The sequence below is a fragment of the Ciona intestinalis genome, chromosome 6, assembly GCF_000224145.3.
Source record: "Ciona intestinalis chromosome 6, KH, whole genome shotgun sequence".
NCBI classification, from domain to species: Eukaryota; Metazoa; Chordata; class Ascidiacea; order Phlebobranchia; family Cionidae; genus Ciona; species Ciona intestinalis.
The window spans coordinates 2,334,917-2,348,724 of record NC_020171.2 but is presented as its reverse complement, the minus strand read 5'-3'; the positions used below and the strand labels follow the sequence as shown (position 1 = coordinate 2,348,724).

The 13,808-nt window shown below is 36.8% G+C and overlaps 4 protein-coding genes and 1 non-coding gene across 7 annotated transcripts in view; 1 reads left to right on the top strand and 4 right to left on the bottom strand.

Moving 5' to 3' along the window:
- Nucleotides 1-2,687, bottom strand: part of tak1/mapkkk7 (mitogen-activated protein kinase kinase kinase) — an 11,628-nt gene extending 8,941 nt beyond the window's left edge. For 2 of the 3 annotated variants that reach the window (XM_018812170.2, XM_026834760.1), the window contains exons 1-4: nt 2,503-2,687; nt 1,922-2,144; nt 1,326-1,464; nt 875-962 (exon numbers count right to left, since the gene is read on the bottom strand). In XM_018812170.2, the coding sequence (XP_018667715.1) occupies nt 875-962; nt 1,326-1,464; nt 1,922-2,144; nt 2,503-2,583 (531 nt within the window). In that variant the 5' untranslated portion in view covers nt 2,584-2,687. 3 annotated transcript variants of the gene reach the window in all.
- Nucleotides 2,643-4,802, bottom strand: LOC100182172 (KH homology domain-containing protein 4-like). Its single transcript, XM_002127126.5, has one exon. The coding sequence runs from the start codon at nt 4,662-4,664 to the stop codon at nt 3,000-3,002; it is 1,665 nt and encodes a 554-aa protein (XP_002127162.1). The 5' UTR covers nt 4,665-4,802; the 3' UTR covers nt 2,643-2,999.
- A 460-nt stretch (nt 4,803-5,262) lies between these two features.
- LOC100179838 (ATP synthase subunit O, mitochondrial) lies at nt 5,263-7,290 on the top strand. The gene is made up of 5 exons (XM_002127181.5): nt 5,263-5,433; nt 5,807-6,035; nt 6,400-6,459; nt 6,660-6,859; nt 7,084-7,290. Exons 1-5 carry the CDS (start codon nt 5,410-5,412, stop codon nt 7,210-7,212), a joined length of 642 nt encoding a protein of 213 aa, XP_002127217.1. The 5' UTR covers nt 5,263-5,409; the 3' UTR covers nt 7,213-7,290.
- A 1,436-nt stretch (nt 7,291-8,726) lies between these two features.
- Nucleotides 8,727-8,800, bottom strand: trnar-ucu. Its single transcript has one exon. It is a non-coding gene; the product is annotated as a tRNA-Arg (tRNA).
- A 47-nt stretch (nt 8,801-8,847) lies between these two features.
- On the bottom strand, nt 8,848-10,543 carry LOC100177485 (integumentary mucin C.1-like). The gene is made up of 2 exons (XM_002127310.4): nt 10,353-10,543; nt 8,848-9,747 (listed from the first exon to the last, which is right to left on the bottom strand). Exons 1-2 carry the CDS (start codon nt 10,431-10,433, stop codon nt 9,100-9,102), a joined length of 729 nt encoding a protein of 242 aa, XP_002127346.1. The 5' UTR covers nt 10,434-10,543; the 3' UTR covers nt 8,848-9,099.
- Between the last annotated feature and the right edge of the window lie 3,265 nt (nt 10,544-13,808).

The window sequence follows — 13,808 nt, the reverse complement described above, 5'->3', positions numbered from 1 at the left end:
CTCACCATAGGACCTCACCCATACAGAACAGAATATTATAGTCACCTCCCAAAGGATAATTCCCCAACTGAAGACGTCACATTTCTCACTGTATTGTCAACCTTCAAACACCTCTGGTGCCATCCATGCCGCGGATCCCTGTCGCATAAATATGATAAGCAGACATGACTAGTGTGTATAGTATCTATGGTATATATGCTTTGTTATAACTTGAGTGACTTATCCATGGTTGCCACTCCCATGCCCACAGTCGAGTTGCTGAAGCTATTGCAGTGTGTGGATAAGCAGACATGACTTTTGGTTGGTTTGATCATTTATATCCTCATGGGTGGGAACTTGAGTGACTTATCCATGGTTGCCACTCCCATGCCCACAGTCGAGTTGCTGAAGCTATTGCAGTGTGTGGATAAGCAATCATGACTTTTGGTTGGTTTGATCATTTATATCCTCATGGGTGGGAACTTGAGTGACTTATCCATGGTTTCCACTCCCATGCCCACAGTCGAGTTGCTGAAGCTATTGCAGTGTGTGGATAAGCAGTCGTGACTTTTGGTTGGTTTGATCATTTATATCCTCATGGGTGGGAACTTGAGTGACTTATCCATGGTTTCCACTCCCATGCCCACAGTCGAGTTGCTGAAGCTATTGCAGTGTGTGGATAAGCAGACATGAATTTTGGTTGGTTTGATCATTTATATCCTCATGGGTGGGAACTTGAGTGACTTATCCATGGTTTCCACTCCCATGCCCACAGTCGAGTTGCTGAAGCTATTGCAGTGTGTGGATAAGCAGGCATGACTTTGGTTGATTTGGTCATTTATGTTCAATTAACCTATCCATGTTATAAAACTAATATACCCAATAGACCACTAACCTTATTATTAGTCATATGCGTATGCTGGTCACATGCTGTGCCAAAGTCACAGATTTTTAAAACAGTTCCATTATTTGTCAATAATAAGCTGAAAAAAACAATGAGAAAAATTAAATTGATGGGGTTACTATCCACTAAGCTACTGTCTTAAGGCATACCAACGGGAAATCAAAATTTGTTTAGACTATTAGACTCATAGACATGCTCAAATGTGACACAAAGTTACTGAAAAATCATGTAAAATAAAACTACCATGAAAATAGAAAACAAATTTGGACCCCATTTTCATGAACGCTAAGATGATTTTTTTGTTGATCATCCTTTAGTTAAAAACACTACGGACTGTACATAATGAGTTTTAATCATGTTTTGCAGTTTTTTTGTAACATTTTTATTTGGCATGGGCTTTCCAGTAGAAAAATCATACACCATTAACCTTACAGTTACTTACTTTGGCGGTTTAAGGTCCCTGTGTATGAGTGCTTTAGGTTTCATATTATGAAGGTATTGTACACCAGTAGCACATTGCAAACACCAGCTCATGGCATGACCTGATGTGTAATGGGGTTGGTTCCCTGGACCATGTAATACTGTGGGGTAAGATGGGAATTAAACAAGTTAGTGATTAAATAGTAATTTACATCCTTGTTGTACTATTGTGGGCGTATGTATCCTTGGGAAAGATACTTAACGGCAATTGCTCCAACCCAGTGGTCACTAATGGATTGTCCAAATTATCATCCACTCATAAAAAAAAATTCAAAAAATAAAGTAAGTTATATTCATTCTTTATTCATTCATCTTTTCATGGTTCGTGGCTTTCAGAAACACTCAACACCCGTGGCCCCCAGCTCCATCAATAAAATAACCTACATTCATTTTACTCTGTTGACATATGTTATTTTTTTTACCACTTTGCAGCAATTGGCTTAAAAAACTGATATAGTGGGTAAAGTTTTTTCTCATTATTATTAAACTATATAGGGGCATATTTATATAAATAGTCAATACATGTACACATGGGCTTTATAGTAATATTGAACTTACAATTATACAGTGATCCACACTCTGCAAACTCCATAACAAGTGACACCGGGTTCCGGCACGCTCCGTACAATCGTATGATGTTTGGGTGACAAACTCTCGATAACTGACGTAACTCGGTCATGAACGCAATACGCTCAGATTCTGATTCAATCATCTTTACAGCAACTTGAATGTTGCGCCATATCGCTAAGTAAACAACCCCGAACGAACCCTTGCCCACCACCTGCGTAGAATTTATTAGACGATAATTGAAGCTAGCCATATTTTGTTACTGTTAGTATTGTTTTCGTTATTTTAGCATTAAAACCATTACATCGTAGATGACAATTGCACATGGCCAAACTTTGTTTTATTCTGTATTTGGGCCCAACCAGCGTGGCACCCTTTAAGATCCGGGTGAAACGGGGATTCAGAGAAGGATTGGGCTTTTGTTACTTTTAGTTTTAGTATTGTTTTCGTTTTTAGCACTATATATCTAGGAAGTAATATTAAAACTAAAGCTTCTCTTTAAGTTTGCTTTCACAGAGAAATATGATTATTAACAAATCGTAGTCTTAATAATTGATAGCATTTTAAATCACCTCTTTCAGTTCCATTTCATTATAATCGATTTCCTCGATAAACCCCGGGTGTCGTTCTATCACAGGGGTGACCGCTGCCATGACGACAGTTGTCGTAGCAACAAGTTATCCAATCAGAGTTCAGCCAAGTCACACCACTACTTGCATAGCGCCCATGAGGAAACAAACTTCACTTAAAAGAACTTAGAAATACTAACAGTTTAATTGGAATTGAATTGCCATAATCATGAAGCAGGTTTTTTGATAAGGTCTTTTGTTATATTGTTATAATAGTGTTATTAGAAAGTGGAAACCATATGCGGTAAAACTAAAATTAATCACATGTTTGGAATTGCTGATAATTTAAACAGATGCTTATAACAATGAATGATTGAAAAGGCAAAATACGGTAAATACAAAAGCGAGCTCTATATCCTGCACAAGGAAAACTTAAAACAAGGTCTAACACATGAAATGAAACATCTCCGTTTTTGGGTTGAATTTTTATATAAAAACAGTCAGTCATACGACATCCAGAATGGTAGTGAACCGCTTTTCGTTTGTTCTTTTGAATCTTTCTCTACTGTAGTATTTGGAAGGCTTTCTGTTGATTTTTCTGAAAAGTTTCTTTTCGTTTTTTTGGAATCTTGGTCAGAGTTTTTAGAGAATTGTTGGTAGCCTAGGATGTTTGAATCGTCAGGTTGTTCTTCTTTAAACCTTCGTCTTTTCGTCGGTTTCGGCGCTGGTTCTGTTGGTTTTACAGCAACAGGGGGAGGAGGTGGCATCATGTCACTTGTAGGTGCTGCTTGGGGGGTAGGGGTTATATTGGGGGTCGCTTGGGGGTTAAAGGGGGGCTGGGTAGGCGGGGTGAAGGTTGGTGGGGGTACTGGGACAGGAGGGGGTATATTAGGGTGAGCCGTAATGTTCTGGGGCATGTTGTAAGGGTTAGGGGGGGCTTGGGTGTAGTTCATGTATGGGTTCCCCATTGGGGGTATATTACCCATGGGGTAAGATGGGAATTGGGATGGGGGTTGGTAGTTTACCGAGTTGGACCCATATGGTGGGTTCCCTGGGTAAGCGGCTTGTGGGTTTCCAAATCCAGACTGTGTTTTTCTGGTATGAGCATTGTATTCGTTACGTACATGCTCTATAAGATTGTTCACCAACTTTTTAGCGGCATCTACCCCCGCCTGATTTGGGTGGCTGATGAATACATACATAGATTCAAAAGCCTCGCGACCAGAAGTCGGCTCAATGAAACCAGATCCTCTGCCTCGTAGAATCACCTTTGCTCCAGTGGAGTTCGCAACGAAATTAAAGTTTGTGTAATTTGCTCCGATAAGTTTTGTTTTCAGGTCAAAATCTGGGGGAACGTAATCCATTCCTATAAATAATTTGTCATGGACATAGTTACCACTTGGTAAGGATGGTTGGCCCACCATGTTCTGTGGGATGGGCATTGAGACCATTGGTGGGACCATGGTTGGGGCAACTGCGCTTAGGGAAGACTTTGAGACGTTATGTTTTGAAATCATGTCTTTTATTTTATTGATAGCAAGCTCTACTTTGTCTTGTGAAGGGGACTGTACGTATAAATGTAACTGCTTGTCTATTCCTTCAACGTTTTTCTTTTCATCTTGTGTTAAATATTGTCCTTTGGTGGAAACAGCAGCCCCCGTTTGTTTGTTAATGATTTCTTGTGCGTTGACTTGAGTCATGTAAGTTCGTGTGACTATTGGTAGATTATTTATATCGATTTTTGCAACATAAAGATCAAATATTTTTTTAATCTGGGACACTTGAATTGCAGATAACGCAGAGTTTGCTGTTTGTATCGTATTTACTACTGGTTTATGCTGTGTTTGGTCGGATAACTTGCCTTTTGCTCGAAGGTTTGCATTAATTCTTGCAGCTGCTGCAGCCGCTGCTGCAACAGGGTCAGATTTTGACGGAATGGAAGCACTTGGTGGGTGGAGAGAAAATTTTGAGACCCTCGATTTTTCAGAAGTACCACCATTACCGTTTAACGGCGGACTGTTTACTGTGGGTTCGTCAGAAAACTTTGAAATGCGAGTTTTCTTGGGTGCTGGGTTGGAGTTTGCACTCGGTAATGAAGGTGCTTTAAAATTCCCATAATCTGGGCGTGGTGGCATTGAATTCTGTCGCCAAGAATCCTTTGACATTGTTTAATCCAAAAACAGCAGAATAAAGTTTTCTAAATTTACAATTTTTACATTTAAAAGTTTAAACTTACAAATACAAGTTAATTTTCTTAATACACTGCAACTATAAATTATAGTTTCACAATAATTTTACCCTAATACAAAATAAAAAAGCAATAATTTCACTTTTTAACTAAAAAAAAAACAATTTTCCAAAATTGCCTAGGAAAAATTTTCTATACATGTACACTATAACAGATGCTACCGGGGTTTAATAATGACGTCACATCTTTTAAAAATTATTTTGAAACTTTTTAAGTGTTGTGTCGGAAATTTAAAATAACTAAACACTTTATACACTTGTAGCACAACTTTAAATGTAAAAGTTTAAGAAACTATTAAAGTAGTAGTTGCACCCCATTTATGAAATATTTACTGCACCAATCGTTGTTAGAATAATTTTGACCTTGTTTTAATTTTTTCGTTAGATCGGATACATTTGAAAATCGCAGACACCTAAGAATCACATTAAAAATAAAATATTTTTAACCTAAATGTGTTTAAAATGTTTATAAAATCAGAAAGACTGCATGTTTGAATTTGTGTGATTGCTATTGCCCAAGAATGGTCAGCGTTATCGGTGAAATAATATTACGTAGTATCCGTTTTTAGTAATGCATTGACAACTAAATTTTAGTTGTGAAAAGTTATTAGGAATTTTGTTTCAGTGTCAATTTTCATTTTTTTGGTAGTTTGTAAAGGCGAAATGGCTTCATCTTTTGGTTTATTGGTAAGTCTAAACTACTAGAACGTCTCAAAAAAATATAATATTAAAGAGAAATCTAACGTCTGTTTTGGTAGATTTGTTAAATCGTGTAATTTAAGCTCTATAGTGCATTAAAAACGTACAAGAATAAATGAATTTACCTTTTTTAGGACTCATTTAGTAGTAATAAAAACCTAATGTTAAAAAGGTCTAACGTCTATAATTTGTGTGGTATTTCACAAAATGGTTTAATTTTAGCTCATTGTATATTTGTATCACAGAGACACAGACGTATGCGGGAATAAACCTGTTAACCTTATCAATAAATCTAAAGTAAAGCTTATAGTGTAGGCTATTAAATACTTGGGATTAATAATTAAACCCTATTTTTTTTCAGCTGAGACGAGGTCTTTCCACAAGCGCTTTACGTTGTGATATGGTCAGAACTCCAATCCCCACATTTGGTCTGACCGGTTGTTACGCCCAAGCTCTTTACTCTGCCTCGGTAAAAAGCAAAACCAAGGAAAATGTGGCAAAGGATCTTGTGACCATTGGTGGAATGTTCCAGAGTCAAAAAGTTGCTGATTTCATGAATGACCCATTCATTAAAAGTGACATCAAACTTGGTATGTTCAAATAATTGACAAGTTCTTTTTGGTACGCCATTATTTGTACTTTATTTTGGTTTTATGTGATTTTAGTAGCACTTTATATTTTCTGTTATCAGTTGAATTTACCGGTGAAACTTGGTATGTTCAAATAATACATAGGTTCTTTTTAGTACGCCATTATTTGTACTTTATTTTGGTTTTATGTGATTTTAGCAGCACTTTATATTTTCTGTTATTAGTTGAATTTACTATAATAACAAATGTTTAGGGGAAAATAACTTTTAAAACATAAAACATCATTGCCTAGTTAAGATAAAAGTAACGTAGTGGGTTACAATAATTTAAAGCTCCAAAATGTTTAAATATTATGTGATTCCAGGTCTCCTAAAAGAAGTAGCAACAAAAGCTGGCATGTCAAACACAAGTGTCAATTTCTTTGGTAAGTAGTAGAGTCACTGAATATTTAAACTGCACATATTATGCAAATTTGGAACTTTAAAGGGGCATGTCATCACAAAATCAAAATTGATGAAAATTCTTAAATTAGACAAACACAACCCATGGTTATATCCCTACCCCGGGGATATAGCTGTAAACTATTCACCAGTATAAAATATTAAACCAATTTCCTTACATTAGGTGTTCTAGCTGAAAACAACCGCTTGGATTTAATCAGCGACGTGACCGATATTTTCGCACGACTCATGTCAGCTGAAAAGGGGGAAATCCCTGCCACCGTTACCACAGCTCAAGCCTTGGACGCAAAACAGAAGAAAGAAGTTGAAACTGCTCTTGCTAAGTTTGTGAACAAGAATGAAAAGATTATTCTGACAGAGAAGGTAATTATTAATTAAATATATCTGTGTTATAACGACTGTCGTTTCCCCGCCATGCGAGGATAAATGAGTTACATACGTGGTAACTTGTAAGCAGGCACGAGGTGTATGAAACAGAACACCCGTGTTATAACGACTGTCGTTTCCCCGTCATGTGAGGATAAATAAGTTACATTCATTCATCGAATTATATTGCTCTACATTCCAACGTTCATATACATTAACAGGTTGACCCATCCCTGCTTGGAGGAATGGTAGTTAACATTGGAGACAAGTTCACTGATATGAAATATATTGACATGTCAACATCAAGCAAGATTAAGACATATCTAGAACTTATCAAGCAACCTGTTTAAGTTAAATTGATCCTATTGGTTATTACAATGTATTTATGCGAAAATTCAAATTAATAAAACAGTTCAGGCGTTCATTGATTGTATGTGTGTTTAATATGAGTTAGGTTTTTGAATGCCACACACTGCAATGGCTTCAGCAACTCGACTGTGGGTAGGGGAGTGGCAACCATAAATAAGTCACTCAAGTTCCCACCCACGAGGATATAAATGACCAAACCAACCAAAAGTCATGTCTGCTTATCCACACACTGAAATAGCTTCAGCAACTCGACTGCTCACAGTCCAGTCACTCAAGTTCCCATGGATGCAAATATAACATAATATCCCTTATTTCCTTGTCGTGTTATAAATATTAAAAATGTTATTTTAGAGTCGTGAGGATACGGATATATATTTTCCTAAATCTACTTTGCGTACTACTAAATGTGACAATAAATGGGATTGAAAACATGGACCACCTTTGGCATCTTATGTTAACCTACTATACCTTAAGTTTACTGGATATATTTAAATATAATAACAAATATTACCCCAATGTAGCAAGCCTGAATACAAGATTGAGATAGGAAAAATCAGTAGGGGGAAACAGCATTATCAGATAATTATTTTATACCACTTTATTCTATTTCTAAAAACATAACATAATTTTGTTGTTTCTCTCTTCAAATACAGTAACGAAGATCAAATTAATTAAAATAATGAAGAAAAGGGGATCACCAGCAAAAAGACAGTCATTATAAACGCTGTAGGCAAAAAGTACTTGAATAAAAGCAGCTGGCTGCTCAAACCACTAGTGGGTGATCTCTTACGGCAAACACATTTCACATATGGCTTAACTATACCCCTTTGTTTATTATATATCTCTTTAAATATGGCTGATAATTTAGACACCCCAGTAGTGACCACTGAGTTAGAGCAATTGCCTTTAAATTTTGTACCCAAGGCACATACCGATACGCCACAATAGTAGCATTGACGAGCCTTGAACCCATTACCTCTGGGTTACAGGTAGGCGGCCTAACCAATTGGTATGACCTGCATTTGATCTAACCATAACTATTGTTCATAATATATAACATAAACTTATATCAAATATATGATAGCGAAGATCAAACTAATAAAAACAAAAAAGAGAAGGGAATTAGCAACATAAGACTTAATCGTCCTAGTTTCAGTACAACACAAATTTTAATAATTTATTTATATAATTTTTTGACTATAACATTATTGTATTTTTGTTCATTTCTAATTTATTATTTATATGTACATAAAATACTAGTTGTGTATTACATTTACAGTAATAACTTCACTATTTCCTACTCTAACAATCTATCTGATCTATATGTATTAATATGTTATCTATAATATATTATACATTAACAGTCTATAAGCTCCAAGCAGCTTACAAGCCTAATGAAGTAACAACAAACTGTAACTGAAAATTTTAGTGACTACTACCATTTTGAAAATCGGACTTAAACATTACTGTATAATAAGTACCGAAAATAAAGATGCATCCCTGCCGGGACTCGAACCCGGAACCTCTGGATTAGAAGTCCAGCGCGCTAATCCATTGCGCCACAGAGACGACGTTTAATGCAGTGCGAAAGACAGACCATTCTCCTAGGTCTTGACTCGTACGACTTTCCTTTTTCTTGTATTTCGTAACTGCCATCTTTACTTTCCGTTTTGCACACACGTAGTTAAAACACGATATGATTTGTAACAGCGCATAACACATACTAAATTATCAAACTTACTAAAATTTGAAAACATTAATTAATTTTACCGCGCATTCAAAAGTACACCGATTTTTGCCAATAATGTCATACAAGTGAATTTGGCATAATATGTAAATAGACGAACCGTTGACTCGTTTAGTTTCGTCTATGGCACACTTGTGTCGTTTGTGGCAATTGGTGACGTAACCAGCGAGGAATTTGACGTCACCTGTGCAGTAGAAGGGGGCTCTACTGACGTCACCTGTAGAGTAGGGGAGGGCTTCTGTGACGTCACTCCTGGCGGTATAGGGGTCGTTGACGTCACCTGTGACGTAGCCGATTCTGACGTTGGCTTTGCCGTAGAAGGGGAGTTTGACGTCACCTGTTGGGTAGAAGGGGGTTGCGACGTCACACCTGACGTAGAAGAAGGCGTTGACGTCACCTTTGTTGTAGGCGGTTGTGACGTCACCCCTGACGTAGAAGGAGGTTTTGACGTCACTTGTGACGTGGTCGACGCTTCAGACGTCACCGCTACATCTGTTTGTATGGTAACAACTGTGGTTTGACTTGTAGATGAATGATTGGTAACAGTGGATGCGGTTGAGCCTACTACTGCTGGTGACGTAGTTGGTTTTGGTGGTGACGTGGGGCATACGTCACACTGTACCTTTACGCATGAAAGCGCGCTGTAGCCGGCGCCGAATCCAGAGAAAAATATGACAAGGAAAATAAAAATGGCGAGCAGAACTTTTGTGAGATAACTTTTGTTGCCTTTTTTCCACGTTTTCCAATCATAGTAGGTATCGTATCGTTGCTGTGAAAAGAATGGAGTTAGAATAGTATACGTGTACATAAGAAGACAGAAATATATGTTACAACTTGACAGTGAGCATGAGGTGTATGAATACTCCATGTGTGTCTGGTGTATAAGAAGACACCCATGTTATAACTCGACAGTGAGCATGAGGTGTATGAATACACAATGTGTGTCTGGTGTGTAAGAAGACACCTATGTTATAACTCGACAGTGAGCATGAGGTGTATGAATACACAATGTGTGTCTGGTGTATAAGAAGACACCCATGTTATAACTCGACAGTGAGCATGAGGTGTATGAATACACAATGTGTGTCTGGTGTATAAGAAGACACACATTGTTATAACTCGACAGTGAGCATGAGGTGTATGAATACACAATGTGTGTCTGGTGTATAAGAAGACACCCATGTTATAACTCGACAGCGAGCATGAGTGTGTAAATACACCATGTGTGTCTGGTGCATAAGAAGACACATGTATATGTTATACCTAAGCAGTGAGCATGAGGTGTATGAATACTCTATGTGTGTCTGGTGTATAAGAAGACACCCATGTTATAACTCGACAGTTATTGTTTGACAGCGAGCATGAGGACCTTACCTCGCTGTTTGCTTCTCCGTTATTCATGTCCAAGTCTGTATAGCTGACGTCATCTTCTTGGGTTGTATATTTCAAAGACATGTTTCAGTGTTTGCTTAATACAGTATATGTTTGCTTAATACGCATGTATAGGCTATATATCCTTATACTTTCAATACAGTAAAGGAGCCTATATATATATATATATATATCCTATTACATAAAACCCACTATTACTAAAGCCAGAACGTGATACATTGGACCAGGTTATAAATTAGACCAAATAAAGCGATTAAATTTATTACAATACAGTAGGGTGGGGGAAGATGGGACACCTTTTAACTCCATTTTCTCGTCCCGTTTAGTAGTAAACAAAGAACATTCAAAATATCATAAAACTATATCCTCACGACTCCCATAGACCGTTGTTAATTATTAAAAACACGATCAGGCTATTTGTATATTCTGTGCTAAAAGTGTCCCATCTCCCCCCAATCTGCTATATAAAGTATCGCGCAACTATACCGAAAAGCCATTCCAGAAAACTTAAAATACTTATCAAGTTTAATCATTCCTGTAGGCTCTGGTTTATATTTAGTTTCTTTTTTCTTGTATTTCGTACACGAGTGTCCGTTTTCTCGCTCTTTTTTTTTAACTGGCAATCTTTTCCACACTTTTTATCCATAGCGTGTTTAATTGTTTGGCTGTTGATTCCCTTCTTTTCGCTGTTTAAATAACATGATCCTCGCTATCGTTTTAAAGAAAAAAAATAATATGTTATGTTAAACTAAAGCTACACTAGGCTCATATCAATAACGTTCTTTATCTGAATTAGTTAAAGCTGTCCGTTGGCTTTGCGTCACTCCAAAATATTTCAATTAAATATTAACCTTAAGGTTTCTCCTAAGACGTATAATATATACATAACGCGACCCAACAGCCTGAACCAATACTGTTCCATGTGCCTGCGACCTTTTATAAACTGAATTATTACAGCATCAAATACATATAGTAGGATGGGGGAAGATGGGACACCTTTTTATTATAATATTTTCTTGTCCCATTTGGTAGTAAACAAAGAAACATTTAATGAATTATAAAACTACATTCTCGCGACTCCCATAGACCGTTGTTAATTGTTTAAAACACGATCATGATATTTGGATATTATGTGCTAAAGGTGTCTCATCTCCTCCACCCTACTACATTACAATTTTTTCTAAACTGCTTCAGAATACACTCGCATATCCTTTATATTTTAACCACGTATTCACTGCTATACTGAATGTGAGGCCTGGCCTGCGAACACCAGACGCCGTTCTGTGTTTTATCTTCACGATTCCATGGCCTCGTTAAGACGTTTATTACGCGCGGTAATAATCGCCTAAGAATTCCCCATCCGTTGTACTTTTTTCTCTGTTTGCATTGCGTACCCTGAAGCAGGCCAAGGATATTTACTTTTACTTGTATATTTATTTAATTTTAAACCGTTGTGGGGTAAGATACCGTTAGCACATAATATCTCACATTTTCTAATCGTGTTTTCAACAATTAACAACGCTCTTTTTTGTCGTGAGGATACGGTTATATAATTCTGTAAATATGCTTTGTTACCACCAAATGTGAAGATAAAACAGAATGAAAATATATAAAGTATCACCGAGACCATAATTACCGATCATGGTTTACGCATTGAACGATAACGCGTTTTCTTTCTGATGACGTCACAAAGTTTTATTGACGTCTTGGATTTGATGATGTCACAAAGTTCTTCATCATGTCGTTCCATTAATGGTCGTCGCAATACTACTTATTAATGACGTGGGAGTTGACGTCACGCTTACGTCACCACATGACATCTTACACCTATGTATGACGTAGCCAACCGCGTAACCAACGACAAAAAATATGACGCAGAGTGTGACAATAAGTATGGTTTTGGTGAAACAGCCTTTAGTACCGCTGGTCCATTCTTTGTAGCAACCACGGGCGCCCTGTTAAATCAGTAATGTTATTTTATGGGGTAAGATGGGTAGCATATAATACCCAATACTTCCTAATATAATTTAGACTGTGTTATCCGTAAGATAATGTTTTTTGATATTAAATTACCATACAGAGTATTGTGGGGGTAAAATGGGACACCGTTAGCACATTATATCCAAATATTCTGTTCATGTTTTATTCAATTAACAACGGTCTATGGGAGTCACTTTATGTTTTTTTTGTGTTCCTATTTTTACTACCAAACAGGACAAGAAAAAAGATGGAAAAGGTGTCCCATCTCCCCCAGCCCTACTATACATTTAAATAAATTCGTAAATATCACAGAAAAACAAAACGATTAGATTCATACTTTACCTCGTTTGTTATAACAGAGCTGTTATCCTCATAAGCGGAGTATTGTCCAGGCATTATAGAGTGGTTTACTTCGTACTTTTATAACTAACGCAGTAATTCCACTTGTAATCCTATTGAAATCTGGCGCTACAAAAACATAACAGACAAAGTCAAGTTCAACAAGTTGTATAAAGTAGATATAGTAGGGTGGGGGAAGATGGGACACCTGTTTATTCTTTTTCTTGTTCCATTTGGTAAACAAAGAACATTCAAAGAATTATGAAACCGTTTCCTCACGACTTCCTTTACCGTTGTTATTTGTTTAAAACACGATCAGGATACTTGGACAATATGTGCTAAAAGTGTCTTCCCCCACCCTACTATATATATTTCGCCATCTCAGTCTTTGATTCAAATACAGCGAATGATTTACTTTCCCCAAGCCTATTTTATGTTATAAATCTATTTTGATGCAAATTAATAAAAAGGAAACTTAGCTTTCAGTAACTATAAACACAGTATGAAGCTTTACGGGCAGCGCTATATCGGCATTAGTTTGGTCATAGATTATATTAAGCTTAAACGTGACATAACTTGTCGGGAACTTGAGCTAATTATTTGCGGACAACTGTCTCCTGCAAGTTCTTATATTTGTTTACATTTTCGATTGCTTTTATCAACACATTCTAGCTAAAACGTTTGCTCACCTAATTTAGATGCTCAAAACGTGACATAACGTCTCGGCTATGTAAGTTATTTGCGATGAACTGCACTATACGTAACTATGTTGTGTTTTCACAAACATTTATCTCTTTATTCAAAACAGCAATTACGAAAACTTTTCTTCTTGGCAAGATCAAACATAAAACAATCTTTTTTGTTGGAATGGAGAAATAACAAATCAAAGCGCGAAATCAGAACGAAAGTTTTACCGCAAGGCATATAAAGTCTAGATTGAAAAGATTGCGGGTTATTCATGTAAAGCAATTACTACGAAGCTCTACCTTATCGGAGACATCATTAGTACTGTTTCGTAATCAGGCATGAGGTGTATGAAACAGGAACACCCGTGTTATAACGACTATTATTGCCCACCATGCGAGGATAAATAAGTTACATACGTAGTAACTTATAAAC

Bases quoted from the DNA above. Each gene is read 5' to 3' on its own strand.
- LOC100179838 (XM_002127181.5), top strand. From the start codon at position 5,410: ATGGCTTCATCTTTTGGTTTATTG. The intron at 6,036-6,399 runs GTATGTTCAAAT...ATGTGATTCCAG, and splicing joins TAAAAGTGACATCAAACTTG to GTCTCCTAAAAGAAGTAGCA. The intron at 6,460-6,659 runs GTAAGTAGTAGA...TCCTTACATTAG, and splicing joins CACAAGTGTCAATTTCTTTG to GTGTTCTAGCTGAAAACAAC.
- LOC100182172 (XM_002127126.5), bottom strand. From the start codon at position 4,664: ATGTCAAAGGATTCTTGGCGACAGAATTCAATGCCACCACGCCCAGAT.
- LOC100177485 (XM_002127310.4), bottom strand. From the start codon at position 10,433: ATGTCTTTGAAATATACAACCCAAGAAGATGACGTCAGCTATACAGAC. The intron at 9,748-10,352 runs GTAAGGTCCTCA...TTCTTTTCACAG, and splicing joins ACGGAGAAGCAAACAGCGAG to CAACGATACGATACCTACTA.